The 21,894-nt window shown below is 40.7% G+C and overlaps 2 protein-coding genes across 2 annotated transcripts in view; both read left to right on the top strand.

Annotated features, from left to right (window-relative positions):
* Positions 1-10,438, top strand: part of SPRYD7 (SPRY domain containing 7) — a 496,951-nt gene extending 486,513 nt beyond the window's left edge. The window contains exons 5-6 of the mRNA XM_050766379.1: positions 2,976-3,078; positions 9,743-10,438. Coding sequence (XP_050622336.1) covers positions 2,976-3,078; positions 9,743-9,840 — 201 coding nt within the window. The 3' untranslated portion in view covers positions 9,841-10,438. The remainder of the gene's footprint in view (positions 1-2,975; positions 3,079-9,742) is intronic.
* The window catches only part of KPNA3 (karyopherin subunit alpha 3), a 1,032,760-nt gene that overhangs the window by 809,959 nt on the left and 200,907 nt on the right, over positions 1-21,894 (top strand). The gene's annotated exons all lie outside the window — the stretch shown is intronic.

Here is a 21,894-nt window from a genome sequence, read left to right as displayed (position 1 = left end):
CAATGGTGCAATCTCAGCTCACTGCAAGCTTCCCCTCCCAGGTTCAAGCAATTCTCCTGCCTCAGTCTCAAGTAGCTGTGATTACAGGTGCCTGCCACCACTCCTGGCTAATTTTTTTGTGTTTTTAGTAGAGACAGGGTTTTGCCATGTTGGTCAGGCTGGTCTGGAACTCCTGATCTCAGGTGATCTACCCGCCTCGGCCTCCCAGAGTCCTGAGATTACAGGCGTGAGCCACCGTGCCCATTACAGTAGTGGTAGTATTATCCCCATTTTACAGATTAAGAGAAGTTAAGTAACTTCTTATGTGAGTTAATTATGAGACTATATAGCTTGGCCAGGTACTATGGCTTATGCCTGTAATCCTAGCACTTTGAGAGGCCAAGGCAGAAGGATCCCTTGAGCTCAGGAATTTGAGACCAGCCTGGGAAACATAGTGAGACCCCATCTCTATAAATAAATAAATAAATAAATAAATAAATAAAATTTAAAAAGAAAATTAGCTGGGCATAGTGGCGTGCCGCTGTAGTTCCAACTACTTGGAAGGCTGAGGTGAGAGAAACGCTTCAGCCCAGGAGATAAAGGCGGCAGTGAGCCATGATCCTGCCGCTGCACTCCACCCAGTGTGGGCCACAGAGCAAGACCTTGTCTCAAAAACAAAAACAAAAACCAAGATCGTACCTGAAGCAGTCTAATTTCAGAATCTGTTCAGTAACCTGCACACAATTATTAATGAAGACATAGAGCATACAGTATATTTTGCTATTATTTTGGCAGAGTCAAACCCAGTTTCTTCATCATAGAATAGATTAGGTTAGAAAATACTTGAACTGGCCCATCACAGTGGCACATGCCTGTAATCCCAGCACTTTGGGAGGCTGAGGCGGGCGTATCACACTGAGCCAAGATCATACCACTGCATTCCAGCCTGGGCGACAGAGTGAGACCTAGTCTCAAAAAAAAAAAGGAAAGAAAATACTTGAACTAAACTATACTGGAGGTGGGACTTCTCACATCCTTCCTCTCTTCTTTGGTACTGGGATCTTGCTGCTGCAGGCTTGGGTTTAATACTTGCTTGTTTGATGCTGGGTGCGGTGGCTCACACCTGTAATCTCCGCACTTTGGGAGGCCAAGGCGGGCAGATCATTTGAGGTCAGGAGTTCAAGACCAGCCTGGCCAACATGGTGAAATGCCATCTCTACTAAAAATACAAAAATTAGCCAGGCATGGTGGCGGGCGCCTGTAATCCCAGCTACTTGGGAGGCTGAGGCAGGAGAATCTCCTGAACCCGGGAAGCGGAGGTTGCGGTGAGCCGACATCATGCCATTGCATTCCAGCCCAGGTGACAGAACGAGACTCTCTCAAAAACAAAAACAAAACTTGTTTGTTTGCGATCGGCCACTGGGGGATGAAGGTGCCTGGATTACAGCCTCACTGATGTGAACTGCTAGATTTCTGGTAGTCCCATAATGAGAGTAACATACTTTCTTTTTTTATGTAATTAAGTTTTTGTTTTTTAAAATGAAAACAGACTTTTTCATTAGAAAAGTGAATCCCAGCCATCAGTTAGCTTTATTACTATATCTAAAGACACAAACTAAAGTGAAACAAAGGCAATCTATGTACTATTTATCTTTCTCAATATTCCTTAATTATTAATAATTGTTTAAGTTAACCCTGGCTTTGCTAAGAATTGATAATCTTTCATAGCACTTACCACATTAGCTTCTCTGGGCTTTTGCTGTCTTGCTTTTAAAGAGAGAGAATTAAGACTAAGATGATCTATAAAATCTTTTTTACCTCTAAAAAGCTTTTAACTTGGTAGAATTTTTCTACAGTCAGAAATCCTGAAATCCTTGAAGTGGTTTGCTTGTTGGTCTATGATGACGTCTCTATTGAAAGATCTCTGCTGTCTTTCAAGGGAAAGATCTCTTTTTGTTATCAGTAGCTATTGTATAAAGTTTTAAAGAGAGATATGGTGATTAAGAACAAGTGTTTAAAGAGAGGCATGGTGATTTAGAGAGAGGTATTGTGATTAAGAGCAAGTATTCTGAAATCATACTGCATGGATTTAAATCACAACTTTTCCACTTCCTAGCTGTGCAGCCTTAGGTAAATTACTTAATCTTTCTGTGCTTTAGCTACCTCATCTGTAAAATGGGGATAATAATACTGTCTTCTTGTGGGGATTAAATGAGTAAATATGAACTGCCTAGAATAGTAGCACTATTGGTATATAATATGGGCTAAGTCTTTTCTAGCATTTTAACAATTATTATTAATATCACTAATTGTGATTTTTGCCATCAATAGTGTACCGATTAATTTTTATTACATTGTTTTTTAGATCATTTGAGCTGTTATTTTTCTATTTTTTAACTTGAAACTAATTACCAATTTTATTCAGTTGTAAACACCAGCTTTTCCTTGATTATACACTTGACAAATTTGAAACCAGGGTAAAGAGATGTAGAAATGTGTTATTTCCTTCTGGAAATAAATTGTATAGAGATGTTTCTTCACAATTTGAAAACAGTGACAGGTAGTAAGTCCTGACAGTGATAAAAACCTTTGTTTTTCCTTCTTAAGATCAAATTCTGTAGAGAGAGAGCAGTGTTTTCTGTATGAGTGTGAAAGTTTTATCTATTCATGGTATGTAGTACTTACATTATCTTAGCATTCAAAATATAAAATCCAGATTATACAAATATAATTCTAGGATTTAAACTGAATCCTAGTTCAGTTTTACCTTAATCTTTTACCTCTAATGTGGACTCTTGGGATGTTACCTGACTTTATCCCCCCTCATAATCACTGCTAATTTTTTTAGCTCAGTTCAAGTAGAATTCTACCAAATTGTCAACCCTTAATGAAAATCGTTGTCAACCTATGCTTAGCTTTTTGTGTTTCCATACTTCCCAGTCAATGCTTTCTGACAGCTCAGCTTTTATGGAACATTTCTGTTTTTTCCTTCCTAGGGTATTACATATGACCATGTTGAGTTAAATGTATACTTGAATGGAAAAAACATGCATTGTCCAGCATCAGGTATACGAGGGACAGTGTATCCAGTTGTTTATGGTAAGCTGAAATATTTCTAGTGTATTATTAGATATAAACTTTTGTTTGGCATGTGTATCAGTCCATTTTCATACTGCTATAAACACATACCCAAGACTGGGTAATTTCTAAAGGAAAGAGGTTTAATTGACTCACAGTTCTGCAGAGCTGGGGAGGCCTCAGGAAACTTACAATCATGGCAGAAGGGGAAGCAAACACATCCTTCTTCACATAGCAGTGGGAAGGAGAAGATTGAGCGAAGTGGGGGAAAGCCCCTTATAAAACCATCAGATCTTGAGAGAACTCACTCACTATTACAAGAACAGCATGAACGTAACCACCCCCATGATTCAATTACCTCCCACCGGGTCCCTCCACAACACGTGGGGAATATGGGAACTATAATTCAAGATGAGATTTGAGTGGGGACACAGCCAAACCATATCAGCATGTATGTTACTTTTATAGCTATCATCTAGAAATCTGGACACACTGTTAATAAGGACCTTTTTATTTTATTTATTTATTTATTGTTTGAGATGGAGTCTCACTCTTCACCCAGCCCGGAGTACAGTGGCACAATCTCGGCTCACTGCAACCTCCACTTCCTGGGTTCAAGAGATTCTCCTGCCTCAGCCTCTCGAGTAGCTGGGATTACAGGTGCCTGCCACCATGCCTGGCTACTTTTTGTATTTTTAGTAGAAATGGGGTTTCACCATGTTAGCCAGGCTGGTCTTGAACTCCTGACCTCAGATGATCCACCCGCCTTGGCCTCCCAAAGTGCTGGGATTACAGGCGTGAGTCACCATGCCCGGCCATAAGGACCTTTTTATATGGAATGTAGTCAGTAGGATATTACAATCCCACTTTGCAAGATTAAGGATAGTTTCTGTTCCCCATGTATTTAAAAAAAACTTGCTAACTACAATGATTATACTTAAATATGCAATAATCATACTCCCTTTTTCAACATGTAGTTTTATGTTTTAGAAAGTTTGAAAAAGCTTTACTGAATTTAGAAATTTTTTTCTGCAAGTTATTGGGAATGATTGCATGACCAGGAAACATAATTATAAATAATATTTTGGAATTAGAGATGGGAATTTTATGTAGACTGTGCATTAATAACCTTTGCAAAATTCCCTAAACGTTAACACTTTTCTGAGGGAAGTAGTGACTTGGAATAGTTTCATACTGATTGTTTTGCTTTGGTAGTCGCATATGTATAAGTGCTATTATTTCTATACAAGTGTGTCCCTCCAAGACTTGGGCTACTTGAGAGATGACTCTATACCACTTAATTACTTTAATTTTTTTTTTTTTTTATTTTGCAACAGAGTCTTGCTCTGTCCCCCAGGCTGGAGTGCAGTGGCTCGATCACAGCTCACTGCAGCCTCAAACTCCTGGGTTCAAGCAATCCTCCTGCCTCAGCAACCCCAGTAGCTGGGACTACAAGTGTGCACCACTATTGGGATTACAGGCATGAACCACCACATCTGGCCTACCTTAATTTTTATTATAGAAAATTCCAAACATGTACAAAAGTAAAAAGAATAGTATAATAAACCCTCATATACCCATCAGCCAGCTTCAAACAGTTATCAACTTGGAGCCAGTTGAGTTTCATCTACACCCCCCCAACCCCCAACGCTGCTATTGTTCTTCACTTACCCTCCTTGGATTATTTTGAGGCAAATGCCAGATAATATATAATTTTATTCATAAATGTTTTATTCATATCTCTAAAAAAAGCTCTCTCTCTTTCTCTCTTTTTTTTTAGAAAAACATAACCACAATGTCTTTATCCATTCTGCTTCATTTTTTATATTATCAACTTTTTTTTTTTTTTTTTTTTTTTGAGACAGAGTGTCTCGCTCTGTCACCCAGACTGGAGTGCAATGTTGTGATCTCGGCTCACTGCTGCCTCCACCTCCTGGGTTCAAGCTATTCTCGTGCCTCAGCCGCCAGAGTAGCTGGGATTACAGGTGTGTATCACCACGCCCTGCTAACTTTTGGGTTTTTTTGTTTTGTTTTGTTTTGTTTTGAGACAGAATCTCGCTCCGTCACCAGGCTGGAGTGCAGTGGCGCGATCTCGGCTCACTGAAACCTCTGCCTCCCGGGTTGAAGCGGTTCTCCTGCCTCAGCCTCCTGAGTAGATGGGACTACAGGCGCGCACCACCACGCCCAGCTCATTTTTGTATTTTTAGTAGAGAGGGGGTTTCACCATGTTGGCCAGCGAGCGTGGTCTCGATCTCTTGACCTCGTGATCTGCTTGCCTTGGCTTTCCAAAGTGCTGGGATTATAGGCATGAGCGCCTGGCCAACTTTTGTATTTTTGCTAGAGACAGGGTTTCACCATGTTGGCCAGGCTGATCTCCAACTCCTGAGTTCAAGTGATCTGCCCACCTCGACCTCCCAAAGTGCTGGGATTACAGGCATGAGTCACTGCCCAGCCTATTTTATATCATCAACTTTAAATAAACAGGTATATGATTTTTCTGCCTGTAGTTTTAGTAAGTCTAAAAATATTTTCTCATTTAAGTTCTTAAATTTGGGTTATAATAAGAACTAATTAGGACCGGCAAGGTGGCTCACACCTATAATCCCAACACTTTGAGAGGCCGAAGCCGAAGGATCACTTGAGGTCAGGAGTTTGAGACCAGCCTAGCCAACATCGTGAAACCCTATCTCTAGTAAAAACATAAAAAATTAGCCAGGCATGGTAGTGCACTCCTGTAATCCCAGTTACATGGGAGGCTGAGACAGGAAAATCGCTTGAACCCGGGAGCTGGAGGTTGCAGTGAGCTGAGATCGTGCCATTGCACTCCAGCCTGGGTGACAGAGCAAGACTTCGTCTCCACAAAAAAAAAAAAAAAAAAAAAGGGAAGAAAAAGAACTAATTACGCCAGGCACAGTGGCTCAAGGCTGTAATTCCAGCAGTTTGGGAGGCCGAGACAGGTGGGTCATTTGAGGTCAGGAGTTCAAGACTAGCCTGACCAACATGGTGAAACCGGGTGTGATGGCACACACCTGTAATCGCAACTCCTCAGGAGGGTGAGGCAGAAGAATCGCTTGAACCCAGGAGGCAGAGGTTGCAGTGAGCCGAGATCATACCACTGTGCTCCAGCTGGGGTGACAGAGCAAGACTCCATCTCAAAAAAAAAAAAAAGAACTAATTAAATGTTTTGTAGTTTACTGTAAAAGCAGCACTGGTGCAATAACTCATGCCTGTAATCCCAGCACTTTGGGAGGCTGAGGTAAGAGGGTTGCTCGAGTCCAGGAGTTGAGAACCAGCCTTGAGCAACATAATGAGAACCCGTCTCTACAAAAAATTTTAAAATTATCCAGGTGTAGTTGTGCGTGCCTGTAGTTCCAGCTACTTGGGAGGCTGAGCTGAGAGGATCTCTTGAGCGTGGGAGATCAAGTCTCCTGTGAGCAGTGATCATGCCACTGCACTCCAGCCTTGGCACCAGAGTAAGACCCTGTCTCAAAAGCAAAATAAAATTAAAATAGCAGTATCAATGATGACAAACTGGGATGTCAGAAATATACAATAACAGATATAAATAATAATATGATAATAGCCAAAGCTTGTGATTACCTTTTAGTTTAAGGTTTTCATTAGCCTTCTTTTCTCCTAAAATTACTTTTCAGTCATTTTACCTTCTGTGTCCTTGCATGTAAATGTGTATTTTAAAACTCAGTTTAGTGTTGCATATTGGGTAAGCCTAAGAGCAATTCTTTTATTTACTTGAGTAAATGGAAATTTAGCTTGATATTTGAAATAGGTTAGCCTGAGAAATAAAATAAATATCAGTAGAGTGAGTTATACAAGTTAACTGTAGCAAATAAGTTTAATGCTCTAAGCTGTTTCTTTTATTCAGCATTATTTGTAATGTACTAAGGTTATAGATACTAAATTATATTTCGTAAATTGAACTCATAAATCAGTCCAATTAAACCAAGTATTTTAATAGCCTGATCTTGTCAAAGATAAACATGAAACTTAAATCCCCTTACCCTTTTGCCTTCTATCCCTAATCCTTGATCAATCCAATCATTCATTTTGTCTCTTCTTACACTTAACCTATAGAGAGAAAAAGACTGCATAACATTGAAGAAGTGTGGTTACAAAGTTATGACTTCCTGGCCGGGCACGGTGGCTCACGCCTGTAATCCCAGCACTTTGGGAGGCCGAGGTGGGCAGATCACGAGGTCAGGAGATCAAGACCATCCTGGCTAACACGATGAAACCCCATCTCTAGTAAAAATACAAAAAATTAGCCGGGCGTAGTGGCGGGCGCCTGTAGTCCCAGCTCCTCAGGAGGCTGAGACAGGAGAATGGCGTGAATCCAGGAGGCGGAGTTTGCAGTGAGCCGAGATCGCACCACTGCCCTCCAGCCTGGGTGATAGAGCGAGACTCCGTCTCAAAAAAAAAGACAAAAACAAACAAACAAAAAAAGTTACGACTTCCAGCCTAATCTGAGTTCTCAATAATTTTCAGCAATTCTTTGTGCATGTCTGTGCATTCTGTGCTTCTTGCATTCTCTATTCATCCTTTGAAAATGCCTTGCCTTCTACTTTACAAAAAACAGACGATCACAAGTGAACTCCAGCTTCCCTCTCTCTTCAGGTCCAGTCCTGCCTTCTTTCCATCTCATCTCAGAAGTGGTGCTCTGCATGTTGCAGACCCTCTTATCTGTAGTCTGGGTTCCAAACTCCCCAACTCTGGAATGTCACTTTGACAGTTTTTTCATTGATATCTCATGTCATGGGCCTCCCTTTTCACTGCTTATAAACATTGAGTCCCATCCCAAACACCCTTCTTTGGGCATGCATCCCTCACTAGTCCTGTGTTTCCCCTTCCCCGGATGGCCACATTTCTTCTAGAATAACCTACATCCGCCATCTTTATTGTTTTTGTTTCTTTTTTTTTTTTTTTTTTTAACATTTAGGTTAGGGGGTACCTGTGAGGGTTTGTTACACAGGTAAACTGGTGTCACAGGGGGTTTCTTGTATAGATTACTTGACTAGCTCAGGGGGTAGAGCATTTGACACCTTTATTGTTATTGTTCGTTTGTTCTCCAACCCCATCCGGCTGCCATTACACCACTCATTGAAACCACCCTTGTTAAAATCACTAGTGACTTCATGAATATCAAATCCAGTATTTACATTTTTTCTGCATTTATGCTGAAATATAAAGTATATAGTAACGTGCATTAAACTTATATGTGCAATTTAACAAATAGCTATTGGCCAGGCGCGGTGGCTCAAGCCTGTAATCCCAGCACTTTGGGAGGCCGAGACGGGCAGATCACGAGGTCAGGAGATCGAGACCATCCTGGCTAACATGAAGAAACCCCATCTCTACTAAAAAAATACAAAAAACTAGCCAGGCGAAGTGGCGGGTGCCTGTAGTCCCAGCTACTCGGGAGGCTGAGGCAGGAGAATGGCATAAACCCGGGAGGCAGAGCTTGCAGTGAGCTGAGATCCAGCCACTGCACTCCAGCCTGGGCAACAGAGCGAGACTTCGTCTCAAAAAAAAAAAAAAAAATAGCTATCGAGTGAACACCCACATTATTACGACTTAGATCAAGAAATAGAACATTTTCTTGGCCCAGATGCAGCCCGCACCACAGCTACATTCCTCTCCCAGGGGGAGTAATCACTGTTGGATGGCAGTGCTAATTATTTACTTGCTTTGCTTTACGGTCATGTTTTGTTTTGTCATCACCGGGGTCAAGTTAATGAACATACTCACCACCCCAAAGGTTTCCTTCTGCCTTTTATATCCTACTCACCTCTCCCTACCCCAGCCCCAACCAAACAACCACTGATCTGCTTTCTGTCACTACAGATTAGCCTGCATTTTCTGGAGTATTATATTAACAAAATCATATGGTCTTTTCTTTTGGTCTGGCTTCTTTCACTCAGCAGAATTATTTGAAGATTCATTTATGCTGTAGCATATATCAATAATTCATCAGTTTTTATTGCTGAGAAGTGTAGCACTGTGTGGATATATCACAATTTCTTTATCCTTCACCAGTTGATGGACATTAGGCTTGTTTCCAGTGTGGGGCGATTACAAATAAAGCTATCGTGAACATTTGAAAATATGTCTTTGGATATACACATTCATTTCTCTTGAGTAAATGCTGGTAAAAACATTTTGAAGCTGAGTAAGGCCTGCAGTCTAGTTCACAGTAGTGCGCCAGTGTCAGTTTCCTGGTTTGGATGTTGAGCTGTAGTTATGTAAGATGTTACCGCTGGGGCAAACTGGACAAAGGGTGCACTGGACTCTTAACATTTTTGCAACTTCCTGTGAATCTATACTTTTCCAAAGTTAAACATTTAAAAAATATATATATCTTAATTGTATACAATTGAGAAAATACAGATAAGCAAATAAGAAAAAAATTACTCATATTCACATCCTCTTGAGAGAATTAATAATATTTTTATATATATCCTTCCAATGTTTTTGACAGATTTTGATTTTTGTTGTGGCTGTTTTTACCCATAGGATTATGTTTTGTATCAGGGACAGCAGATATATTTATTCTTCTTACCTATTAATATTGTAGTATTATGGAGACAGTTTATTTTATTTTATAATTATGTATTCATTCAAATTAAAGTGTTTGTTTCTAATTTATTTTCTTTCTTTTTGTATCCTTTAGTTGATGACAGTGCAATTTTGGATTGCCAGTTCAGTGAATTTTATCATACGCCTCCACCTGGTTTTGAAAAAATATTATTTGAACAGCAGATCTTCTGAATGTATTTGTTTTTGAAACTTGTATTTCTGCACTGTTAAAAAATGTTTATCATTTAATAAAACTTTACCTGGCCTATAGATGAAAATATATTCTTAAAAATATGCTTGTTGATGCTGTCTAAGGAACCAGTGTATTTAGTATACCACCCTGAAGTTGTGATTTGAAATACTTTATGTTTTGTGAAATGAAAATAAGCATTTGGGCAGTTTATTTAATTCTTATTTAAATAAATAGAACTGTGGGTTTAATTAACAGTATAACATGGCTATATATACATATATATATTTAAAGGGGACTCTTTCTTACATAATATATTTGTTTTGATAGAGACACAGAGTTGGGCGGGTGTTTTTGTCACTCTGAAGTTTAGACCTCGTTAAGTATTTTAGGTCTGCAGTTGGATAATTTTGCCGCTTAGTGTCCTTTTTTATATACAATATAACAAAGTGAGAGAAATTTATGTTATTGGCAATTTCATTTTTGGCAATCTATTTACTGTATCATGTACCACTTTTCTTAAAACTTAAATTGCTTATTTTGTTGTGTAATGTCATTGCTTTTGATTTGCTCTGTGAAAGGAGATAAACGTTTCAGTAACTCTCAGAGCATTTTGTTGCCTCAGGCTGTGTTACCTCAATTTCAGAGTAAATAGTGGTTGATTAGTAATGTAGTATACACTGGCAGACATCTAGAATACATTAGTAATGTAGTATACACTGGCAGACATCTAGAATGATGCTTTATATTTAAATGAGATTATTCTTTTAAGGACTTTTATTTGTATGTTTTCTGTAAGAAATAATAAAATAATTGTAATTAAGGAATATGCCATACTATATTAAACATATTCTTCCTATTTTGTTAGTTACACACTAAGTTCACATCACCTGTGATTATTTCATTTCTGAGATAAGTGAATCCTCTTCACGACCCTGAGTCTTTGCCGGGTTCCTAGAATCACTGTCCTTTAACTGTTAACGCCCTGGGACCTGAACCAATTACTCTATACATCTTTAGATATGTTGTCTGTTTTCAAATGAGCATGGCAAGGATGCATACATTTCCCTCCTTTATCAACTAGAAACAGTACATTGTTCAGGAAAACATGGGTGTTAGAAAGAGATCCAAATTGTAGTTTTGCTGCTCATCCCATTTTCTCCTCTCCAAGTGTCAGATTCCCATTTATAAAAGGAGCAATCATACTGACATCAGATTCTATGATTAGATAAGGTAATATATGTATAACACCTTAATAATCATAGGCACTTGCACCAGGTGCGGTGGCTCACGCCTGTAATCCCAGCACTTTGGGAGGCCAAGGTGGGCGGATCACAAGGTCAGGAGATCGAGACCATCCTGGCTCGTCTCTACTAAAAATATAAAAAAAAAATTAGCCAGGTGTGGCAGGCACCTGTAGTCCTAGCTACTCAGGAGACTGAGGCAGGAGAATGGCATGAACCCAGGAGGTAGAGCTTGCAGTGAGCCGAGATTGCCCCACTGCACTCCAGCCTGGGTGACAGAGCGTGACTGTGTCTCAAAAAAATAAAAATAAAATAAAAATCATAGGCACTTAATAAGTGTAGTTTCCTGGATGGTAAAGCATCAGGGAAAGTGCTTTTCTTTTTTTTTTTTTTTCTTTTTTTTTTTTTTTGAGACGGAGTCTTGCCTTGTCACCCAGGTTAGAGTACAGTGGCAAGATCTCGGCTCACTGCAACCTCCGCCTCCCAGGTTCAAGTGATTCTCTTGCCTCAGCCTCCCGAGTAGCTGGGACTACAGGTGCCCGCCACCACACCCATGTGATTTTTGTATTTTTAGTAGAGATGGGGTTTCACCATGTTGGCCAGGCTGGTCTCGAACTTCTGACCTCATGATCCACCCGCCTCGGCCTTCCGAAGTGCTGGGATTATAGGCGTAAGCCACCGCGCCTGGCCAGAAAGGGGTTTTCATGATGTGCCTCAGACCGACAACATCAGCATCACTGGAGCTTGTTAAAAATGGACACTCAGACTCCACCCCAGACCCACCAAATCAGAAACTGGGGCATAGCACCCAGGAATCTGTGTTTGAACAGTCCCTTCAGGTGAATCTGATACACACTAAAGTTGAGAACTGCTGTTCAGTGGAGAATTATTTGCCTACTGTAAATTTTCTAAGGATTTATGATGGGCTATTTTTGACCCATAGGCTCAAAGAATCCTGCAAAATCCTTTTTTATTGTTTATTTGGCAGACAAAAATGTGAAAATATGCTTTGAAAAGATAGATATACTGGAGTGATACTTATTTACATAAACCCCAAATTTTTCCTCTGAAGGTATATGAAATTTAGCTATGTATGTATTACTTATGCATTTTGTCTGGCTTTCTATCATAATTTTAATTTGTAAAGAATGTGCTTATTTGGGAAAGCAAATTAAAGTGACTACTGTTTGCTATTGTTATGATGTTATCTTCCTCTTTTTTTATTTTTTTTTTAATTTTATTTTATTTTGAGACAGAGTCTCGCTCTGTCACCAGGCTGGAGTGTAGTGGCGCGATCTCAGCTCACTGCAACCTCTGCCTCCCAGGTTCAAGCAATTCTCCTGCCTCAGCCTCCCGAGTAGCTGGTTCTACAGGCTCCCGCCACCACACCCGGCTAATTTTCATACTTTTAGTAGAGACAGGGTTTCACCATGTTGGCCAGAACGGTCTTGATCTCTTGACCTCGTGATCTGCCCGCCTCGGCCTCCCAAAGTGCTGGGATTACAAGCATGAGCCACTGCGCCCGGTCTCTACCTCTCAGTTTTTTTAAAGCCAACCTTTTGAAAATCATATTCTTTTCTGCCTCTAATTATACAGCAGAGACATAATACTAAAAATGATACTTAAGTTTATATCCATGACAACAGTTTGGTGAAATCTAGGTGTGTTTTCATCTCCATACGTATCAAATTTGTCTTAAGAAAATTACATTGAGCTGGCTGTCCTTCCACAACCCATAACCTTAGTCTAATCATGAGAAATGAGACAAATTCAGAGGGGCATCCTATGAAACACTTGATGGTGCTCCTCAAAACTTTCAGGGTCATCAAAACATGGAAAGTCAGGGAAACTGCCACACCCAGGAGGAGCTGAAGAGGACATGACAAGTGTAATGTGGTAACCGGATAGGGTGCTGGAGCAGAAAAAGAACATTAGGTGAAAACTAAGGAAATCTGACTAAACCATGAACTTTAATTAATAATGTATCACATGAACTGTAACAAATGAACCATACTAACATAAGATGTTAATAACAGGAGAAACTAGGAGAGGATATATATGAGAACTTGATGCTGTCTTCTCTTTTTCTATAAATACAAACTGTTATAAAAAACTAAGTCGACCGGATGTGGTGGCTCACATCTGTAATCCCAACACTTTGGGAGGCCGAGGCGGGTGGATCACCTGAGGTCAGGAGTTCAAGACCAGCCTGGCCAACATGGCAAAACCCCATCTCTAACAAAAAATATAAAAATTAACCAGATGTGGTGGCATGTGCCTGTAATCCCAGCTGCTCGGGAGGCTGAGGCATGAGAATCACTTGAAACTGAGAAGCAGAGGTTGCAGTGAGCTGAGAAGCTGAGACTGCGCCACTGCACTCCTGGGTGACGGAGTGAGACTCCGTCTCAAATAAATAAATAAAGTGTATTTTAAAAAGTACATTGACTAGGAGAACTTTTAAAATAAAACCTTTTGTTAAGCCAATAGAATGATACTAGCACAGTATGATGCCCATACCTTAAATATATAATGATAGCTAAAGATGAATGTAGATAGGACACAAAACATTCTTGTATTTTAACATGCAAAGACTTGCATTTTTTCCTGGCTCAAGAAGGCATTGTTCACTGTCTTGATTCTGTTTTTGCAAAAGTCCATTTGTCCATACTAGTGTAGTTTTTCACACTCAGACTGAAAATTAATCAATGATATATTTTCCATGTTATTTCAGTGATTTAAACTTTGCGAGATATGTTAAGTATGTGAAATGAAAATTTTATGAACATCAGTTTACATATTAAAAACCAGAAAAAGAATTTGGTTTTTAACTGCCTTTGGCTCATCAGGCAAAATTACTGGGCTATGTTGTAACTTGGATTACAAACTATTATGGGTTAAGAATGGTATAAAATTGTAATTTGAATTAAGGCTTTTCTAAATCACTAACAAAAGCAGACAAATGCAAGGTGTTTTACTCACATCTTTTTACTTTATGTTTACTTCTTAACGTAAGTCTAGATAGGGACCAGAAGCATAGCTGGAGATGTAAGTGAAATCTTGAACGTGGTAAGAGATATTAAATCAATAATTTATTTTAGAGAATACAATAACCCTGAAAAAATTGTGAGAAAAGAATCTGTAATCGAAACTGGAATTTTTCTGTATGCAGGCATAACCAATCATAGTACTCGTAAATGGAATATAATCAACTATTACTTATATTAATTTGCATTATTAATGCAACCTGGCAGGGAGACACTATTGGGAGCCGACTGGGCTGTTCATATGGATGAGTGGAAACAATAGTAGAATCAATGAACTATTGTTCTTCCATTTACTGTGTCAGATATGAGACTGTCTTCCAACTTGCTCTTTTAAAATAATTGGGACCAAATTATTAAAGTAAATAGTGAATACGAACACAGAATAATGTTAGCTATAATTAGTGATGTAAATGAATCACACCATCCAAGAGTTCTATGGAAATTTAAAGGAAAAGTTGTCCCATTATTGGCTGAAATCTGTAACCTGTAGTCTCAGAGGAATCATTACAAGATAGTCATTTTGTATGTGTTGTGTTTCATAAATACAATCATGTTGCTTAATGATGAAGATAGTTTCCGAGAAATGCATGTTAGGTGATTTCTTCATTGTAGGAACATCATGGAGTGAACTTACACAAACCTAGATGGTACACACCTACAGACCCACACACCTACAGCCTCCTACACACCTAAGCTATGTGGCATAACCCATTCTTCCTGGTCTACAAACCTGTACAGCATGTCACTGTATGGCCTACTGTGCACAGTTAAAGCACAATGACAAGTATTTGTGTATCCAAACATAGAAAAGTACACTAAAACTATAGTATAAAAGATTTTTTTAAACATATGCTTGTATAGAGTACTTACCATAAATAAATGGAGCTTGCAAGACTGGAAATTGCTCTGGGTGAGTCAGTGAGTAAGTGGTGAGTGAATGTGAAGATCTAGGACATTACTGTACACTACTGCAGTCTTTATAAGCACTACACACTTAAGCTACACTAATTAATTAAAATTTTTTTCTTCAATAATAAACTAACCTTAGCTTACTCTAACATTTTTACTTTATAAACATTTAAACTGGAGCCAGGCGTGGTGGCTTACGCCTGTAGTCCCAGCACTTTGGGAGGCCAAGGCGGGCGGATCACGAGGTCAAGAGATCGAGACCATCCTGGCCAACGTGGTGAAACCCCGACTCTATTAAAAATACAAAAAAATTAGCCAGGCATGGTGGCAGGCACCTATAGTCCCAGCTACTCAGGAAGCTGAGGCAGGAGAATCACTTGAACCGGGGAGGCAGAGGTTGCAGTGAGCTGGGATCACACCACTACACTCCAGCCTGGAGACAGAGCGAGACTCAGTCTCAAAAAAAAAAGTTTAAACTTTTTAAAATGTTTTTACTCTTTTGTAATAACACTTCACTTACAACACAAACACATTATATAGCTGTACAAAAAGATTTTCTTTATATCCTTATAAGCTTTTTTTCTATTAATTTTTTTTAACTCTTTAATACTTTTTTGTTGAAAACCAAGACATAAACGCACACATTAGCCTAGGCCTACAAAGGGTCAGGATCATCAATATCAGTGTCTTCCACCTCCACATCTTGTCCCACTGGAAGGTCTTTAGGGGCGATAACAGGCATGGAGCTGTCACCTCCTATGATAACAATGGCCTCTTTTGGATACCTCCCGAAGGACCTGCCTGAGGCTGTTTTACAATTAACTTTTTTTATATATATATAAGTAGGAGTACACTGTAATGACAAAAGTTATAGTACAGATTGGTCCAATGGCAGTGGGTTATCAGAATATATTAACATTTAGTGTCACTAAAGTTGGTATACAGCCCACCACTGTTAAATTTGAATGGCTTACTTTTAAACAAAACAAAAAAAGAAAAATAGGCTGGGTGCACTGGCTCGCATCTGTAATCCCAGCACTTTGGGAGGCCGAGGTAGGCAGATCACTTGAGGTCAGGATTTCAAGACCAGCCTGGCCAATATGCTGAAACCACATCTCTACTAAAAATACAAAAATCAGGCCTGGGGGAGCACACCTGTAATCCCAGCTACTCAGGAGGCTGAGGCAGGAGAATCACTTGAACCCAGGAGGCAGAGGTTGCAGTGAGCCAAGATAGATAGCACCACTGCACTCCAGCCTGCACGATAGAGTGAGGGTCTGTCTTAAAAAAGAATCATATAGTATATACATAAATCAGTAACATAGTTGTGTACTATCATTATCAAGTATTATGAACTGTACATAATTGTGTGTGTTATACTTTTATATGACTGGCAGTGCAGTAGGTGTGTTTATACCAGCATCGCCACAAACATGAGTAACATGTTACACTAAGACGTCATGATGACTCTGATATCACTAGGCAACAGGAATTTTTCAGCTCCACTATAATCTTATGGGATAATTGTCATATATGCAGTCCATTGTTGACTGAAACATCGAGTGGTACATGACTGTACTTAAGATAGTCCCTGCCCTAAGGCCGGGCACGGTGGCTCACGCCTGTAATCCCAGCACTTTGGGGGGCTAAGGCGGGAAGATCACGAGGTCGGGAGATCAGGACCATCCTGGCGAACACAGTGAAACCCCGTCTCTACTAAAAATACAAATATATATATATTTATTAGCCTGGCATGGTGGCATGTGCCTGTAGTCCCAGCTACTCAGGAGGCTGAGGCAGGAGAATGGTGGAGGTGGAGGTGGAGCTTGCAGTGAACCGTGCAGTGAGCCGAGATCGCACCACTGCACACCAGCCTGGGCGACAGACAGAGACTCTGTCTCAGAAAAACAACAACAGAAAAAAGAAGATAGTCCCTGCCCTCAAGGAACTCTGCTAATAATTGTAATTCATTCTTAAGTATGGCTCTAGATTATCCAAGATATATTGATAATTGAGAAAAGCAAGTTGTTAAACATTTGTATGTATAATTTTATCCATTAAAAAAACTAGAGCTTTATGCAGAGGAAAATGTATGAAGTAATGTATACCAAAATATTGTATCTTAGGAATAAGAATACAGAGAACTAGCTATTTTATATTTATCTGATCATTTTTCTACAGTTTACATGTATTATCTCACACCTGTAAACCCAGCACTTTGGGAGGCTGAGGCAGGAGCCCAGGAGTTCAAGATCAGCCTGGGCAAAGCAACATGGCTGCACCCTGTCTCTACAAAAAAAAAAATTTTTTTTTAATTAGCTGGGCATGGTGGCACACATCTGTAGTTCCAGCTACTCAGGAGGCTGAGGTGGTAGAGTCACTCGAGCCTTGGTGGTCAAAACTGCACTAAGCCCTGATGGCACCCATGCACTCCAGCCTAGGCAACAGAACAAGGCAAAAAAAAGTTTTTTTCGTTCTTGAGTTTTAAAACTTTTTCTAAATAAAGGAAAGAAGGATGCTGTAATGAGGCTCATATACTTAACAATGGTGACTTTTACATACATAACTAAAAATCCAAAAAGCTGTGGTAGTGGCCAGGCGCTGTGGCTCATGCCTGTAATCCCAGCACTTTGGGAGGCTGAGGCAGGGAGATCACCTGAGGTCAGGAGTTAGAGACCAGTTTGAGCAACATGGAGAAACCCATCTCTACTAAAAATACAAAATTAGCCGGGCATGGTGGCACACACCTGTAATCCCAGCTACTTGGGAGGCTGAGGCCGGAGAATCGCTTGAACCTGAAAGGGTGAGATTGAGGTGAGACAAGATCGCACCATTGGACTCCAGCCTGGGCACCAAGAGTGAAACTCCGACTCAAAGAAAAAAAAAAAAAAGCGACTGTAGAATTACTTAGTTATAGGATACAATGCGTTCCATGGTGATTGATTTAGAAGGACCCAGACATGTTGGTCAACGGCATACCAAGCAATAGAACATACCCACTCTCTAGATCAGGGAGGGAATCGTGCCAGGGAAGCATGTGTGGTAAGCCAGTAATAGTAAATCCACATTTTATTGTTTTTATTTTTTCAGATGGAGTCTCACTCTGTCTGCCAGGCTGGAGTGCAGTGGTTCCATCTCGGTTCACTGCAAACTCCACCCTCCAGGTTCGAGCGATTCTCCTGCCTCAGTGTCCGGAGTAGCTGGGATTACAGGCTTGCACCACCATACTCAGTCAATTTTATTTTTTTGTATTTTTAGTACAGGCAAGGTTTCACCATGTTGGCCAGGCTGGTCTCAAACTCCCGGCCTCAACTGATCCACCCGCCTTGGCCTCCCAAAGTGCTGCGATTACACGTGTGAGTCTCCATGCCCAGCCTACACCACATTTTAAGAAAGACACTGATGGCAGGTTGCGGTGGCTGACGCCTGTAATCCCAGCACTTTGGGAGGCGCAGGCAGGTGGATCACCAGGTCAGGAGATGGAGAGCCCTGGCTAACACGGTGAAATCCCATCCCTACTAAAAATACAAAAAAATTAGCTGGGTGTGGGGATGGGCACCTGTAGTCCCAGCTACTCGGGAGTCTGAGGCAGTAGAATCGGTTGAACCTGTGAGGCGGAGATTGCAGTGAGCCGAGATCGCACTACTGCACTACAGCTGGGTGACAGGGTGATACTCTGTCTCCAAAAAAAAAAAAAAGAAATGGCTTTTTACCTGTCAGGTTTTACAAATTCAGACTTTATGATATTCAATCTATAAAATGTCTTTTCATAGTTTTATATTCAAAGGACTCTTTAAAGCAAATATTGTATAAATTCGGTTGGGAGAAATGTGTAAAACCACCACAAAAACAATTTTCCAACATTTTAGAAGCATATGTCTTCCTATAGTTAACTGTCATGCTAGTTGTAAAACTGTTCCTGCCTATTTGATAGTGATCCTGGAAAATAAGATCGGCATAATTGGCATAATTTAATTATTTCAAGCCTGTTCTCAAGGAGCAGTGGTAGAAACTGCATAAGCTCTTATAATGCCAACATTATATAGCAAATGTCCTTTATGATTCTTTTGGGAGGACTGAGCTTATTCATTCAGCAAATATTTTCGGCATCTATATGCCATGGACAAGGCTGGGTTGCAGATGCAAAGCTGGGTAAGACACATGCTTTACCTTCAAAGAATCGTAGGACGATGCTCATGACTCCACCAGCGCTAACAGAAGGGAACTGACAGGGACTAGTCTTTTCTAGCAACATGGTGAAAATATTTCATGGTAACAATAGACTAGAATCCTTAGGATTAGTATCACACACCTTGGTTTTGGGAATTTGTATTGTCAAGAGAGAATATTTAGTTAGAAAATCTCTTTCGTTCCTACTGCAAAGTTAGATTTTTAAGAAGTAATGATTCAGGATCTTTATTACTATTATACTTTAAGTCCTGGGTTACATGTGCAGAACGCGCAGTTTTGTTACATAGGTATACACGTGCCCTGGTGGCCTGCTGCACCCGTCAACTCATCACCTACTTTAGGTATTTATCCTAATGTTGTCCCTCCTCTAACCCCCAACTCCCCCCGACAGACCCCAGTGTGTGGTGTTCCCCCGCCTGCGTCCATTAAAAATAAAATGGGAAATACAGGCCGGCCGCGGCGGCTCACGCCTATAATCCCAGCACTTTGGGAGGCCGAGGCGGGCGGATCACGAGGTCAGGAGGACCAGACCATTTTAGCCAACATGGGGAAACCCCGTCTCTACTAAAAAATACAAAAACTTAGCTCGGCGCGATGGCTTGTGCCTGTAGTCCCAGCTACTCGGGAGGCTGAGGCAGGGGGATCACTTGAATCCAGGAGGCGGAGGTTGCAGTGAGCCGAGATCGCACCACTGCACTCCAGCCTGGCGAAAGAGCAAGACTCTGTCGCCAAAAAAAAAAAAAAAAAAAGGAAACATAAAGACTTAAAGCCCACAAAAGACAGCTCTATCCAAGCACAGTTGCTTCAGTAATCATTGCAAAAGCACTAGTTTTGCTTTAATTATTTGAGTAATTGCTGCAATCATTATTACATGTCGATTGCTAAAAATAACTACTAATTCAGTTCATAGATACATATGCCTTGAAATAAACAATACATCTAATCTGCAAATACTGTTTTACTTGAATCTATTATAATGGCTATAAAATATGGCCCATTTGAACAGAGCCAAACATGATGGCTGACACCTCTTAATCCCAGCAACTCTGGACGCTGAGGCAGGAGGATCACTTGAGGCCAGGAGTTGTAGACCAGACAGGGCAACATAGCGAAACCCCTTCTCTTGAAAAATGTGCAAAACATGAGTTGGGCATGATGTTGGATGCCTATAGTCCTAGCTACTGAGAAGGCTGAGGCAGGAGGGTCATTTGATCCCAGGAGTTAGAGGCTGCATGGAGTGAGCTATGGTCATGACACCACTGCACTCCAGCCTGGATGACAGAGCGAGATGAGCACTCTTAAAAAGAAAAAAGAAAAAAAAAAAAGGCTGGGCGTGGTGGCTCATGCCTGTAATCCCAGCATTTTGGGAAGCCAAGGCTGGTGGATCACTAGGTCAGGAGATCGAGACCATCCTGGTTAACACGGTGAAACCCCGTCTGTACTAAAAACACAAAAATTAGCTGGGCGTGGTTGCGGCCGCCTGTAGTCCCAGCTACTCGGGAGGCTGAGGCGGGAGAATGGCATGAACCTGGTAGGCAGAGCTTGTAGTGAGCAGAGATTGGGCCACTGCACTCCAGCCTGGGTGATAAGAGGGAGACCCTGTCTGAAAAAAAAGAAAAAAAAAAGAAATAGAAAAAAAGGCTCATTTGAGATTTGTTTTTGTTTTTGTTTTTGTTTTGAGACGGAGTCTCGCTCTGTCACCCAGGCTGGAGTACAGTGGCACGGTCTTGGCTCACTGCAAGCTTCGCTTCCCGGGTTCACGCCATTCTCCTGCCTCAACCTCCCGAGTTGCTGGGACTACAGGCGCCCACCACCATGCCCGGCTAAGTTTTTGTATTTTTACTAGAGACGGGGTATCACCGGGTTAGCCAGGATGGTCTCGATCTCCAGACCTCGTGGTCCGCCTGCCTCAGCCTCCCAAAGTGCTGGGATTACAGGTTTGAGCCACCGCACCCGACCCCATTTGAGATTTTGAGATGATCTGTCGTTTAACCTTTTCTCTGATCTAGATTTATACAACACAGTGTTTCCTCAAAGTGTGTTTTATAGAACAGTAGCTCAGGAGGTCAACAGTTACTGTATTTACTCTGGGATTTTCAAAAGTCAACCTGGTAACCGAGGGAGTATATATGTACAACGTCACCATAACATATAATCCAAGAACTCTTTTTCTCCGAACAGGATGCTGGGCAACACTTCTTCAAAGACTTATCTAATGAATGCAGAAAGGAAAATAACTGACAGTGGGTTCTAGGCATAATACTGTAACTTGCTTCTGCATTTCAAAGAGACCAGGAAAGAAAATAAAATTGAGCATTAACTGTATACCAGACATTGTTTTAAGAACCTCACATGCATTGGCTCATTTAATATTCAAAGGACTTTATAAGATGGGAGCAATCACCCCCTTTTTATAGATGCAGAAATTGTCCAGGTTTAGACAGTGGCAAGTGGCAGAATGAAAATTCAAACCCAGGTGGCCTCCAACAGAGACTGTTATTAACTATTCCACTACGCAGCATTTCTAGGCCTACCCTTCTCTTATCTTTTATTTTGTATAGATGGAGGTCTCACTATGTTGCCCAGGCTGGAGTGCAATAGGCTATTCATAGGCACCATCATAGCCCATTACAGCCATGAACTCATGGGCTCCAGCAATCCTCCCCGC

The sequence above is a fragment of the Macaca thibetana genome, chromosome 17 (genome assembly GCF_024542745.1).
Source record: "Macaca thibetana thibetana isolate TM-01 chromosome 17, ASM2454274v1, whole genome shotgun sequence".
Classification (NCBI taxonomy): Eukaryota; Metazoa; Chordata; class Mammalia; order Primates; family Cercopithecidae; genus Macaca; species Macaca thibetana.
The sequence above is the reverse complement of the archived record's forward strand: the minus strand, read 5'-3'. Positions and strand labels throughout refer to the sequence as shown.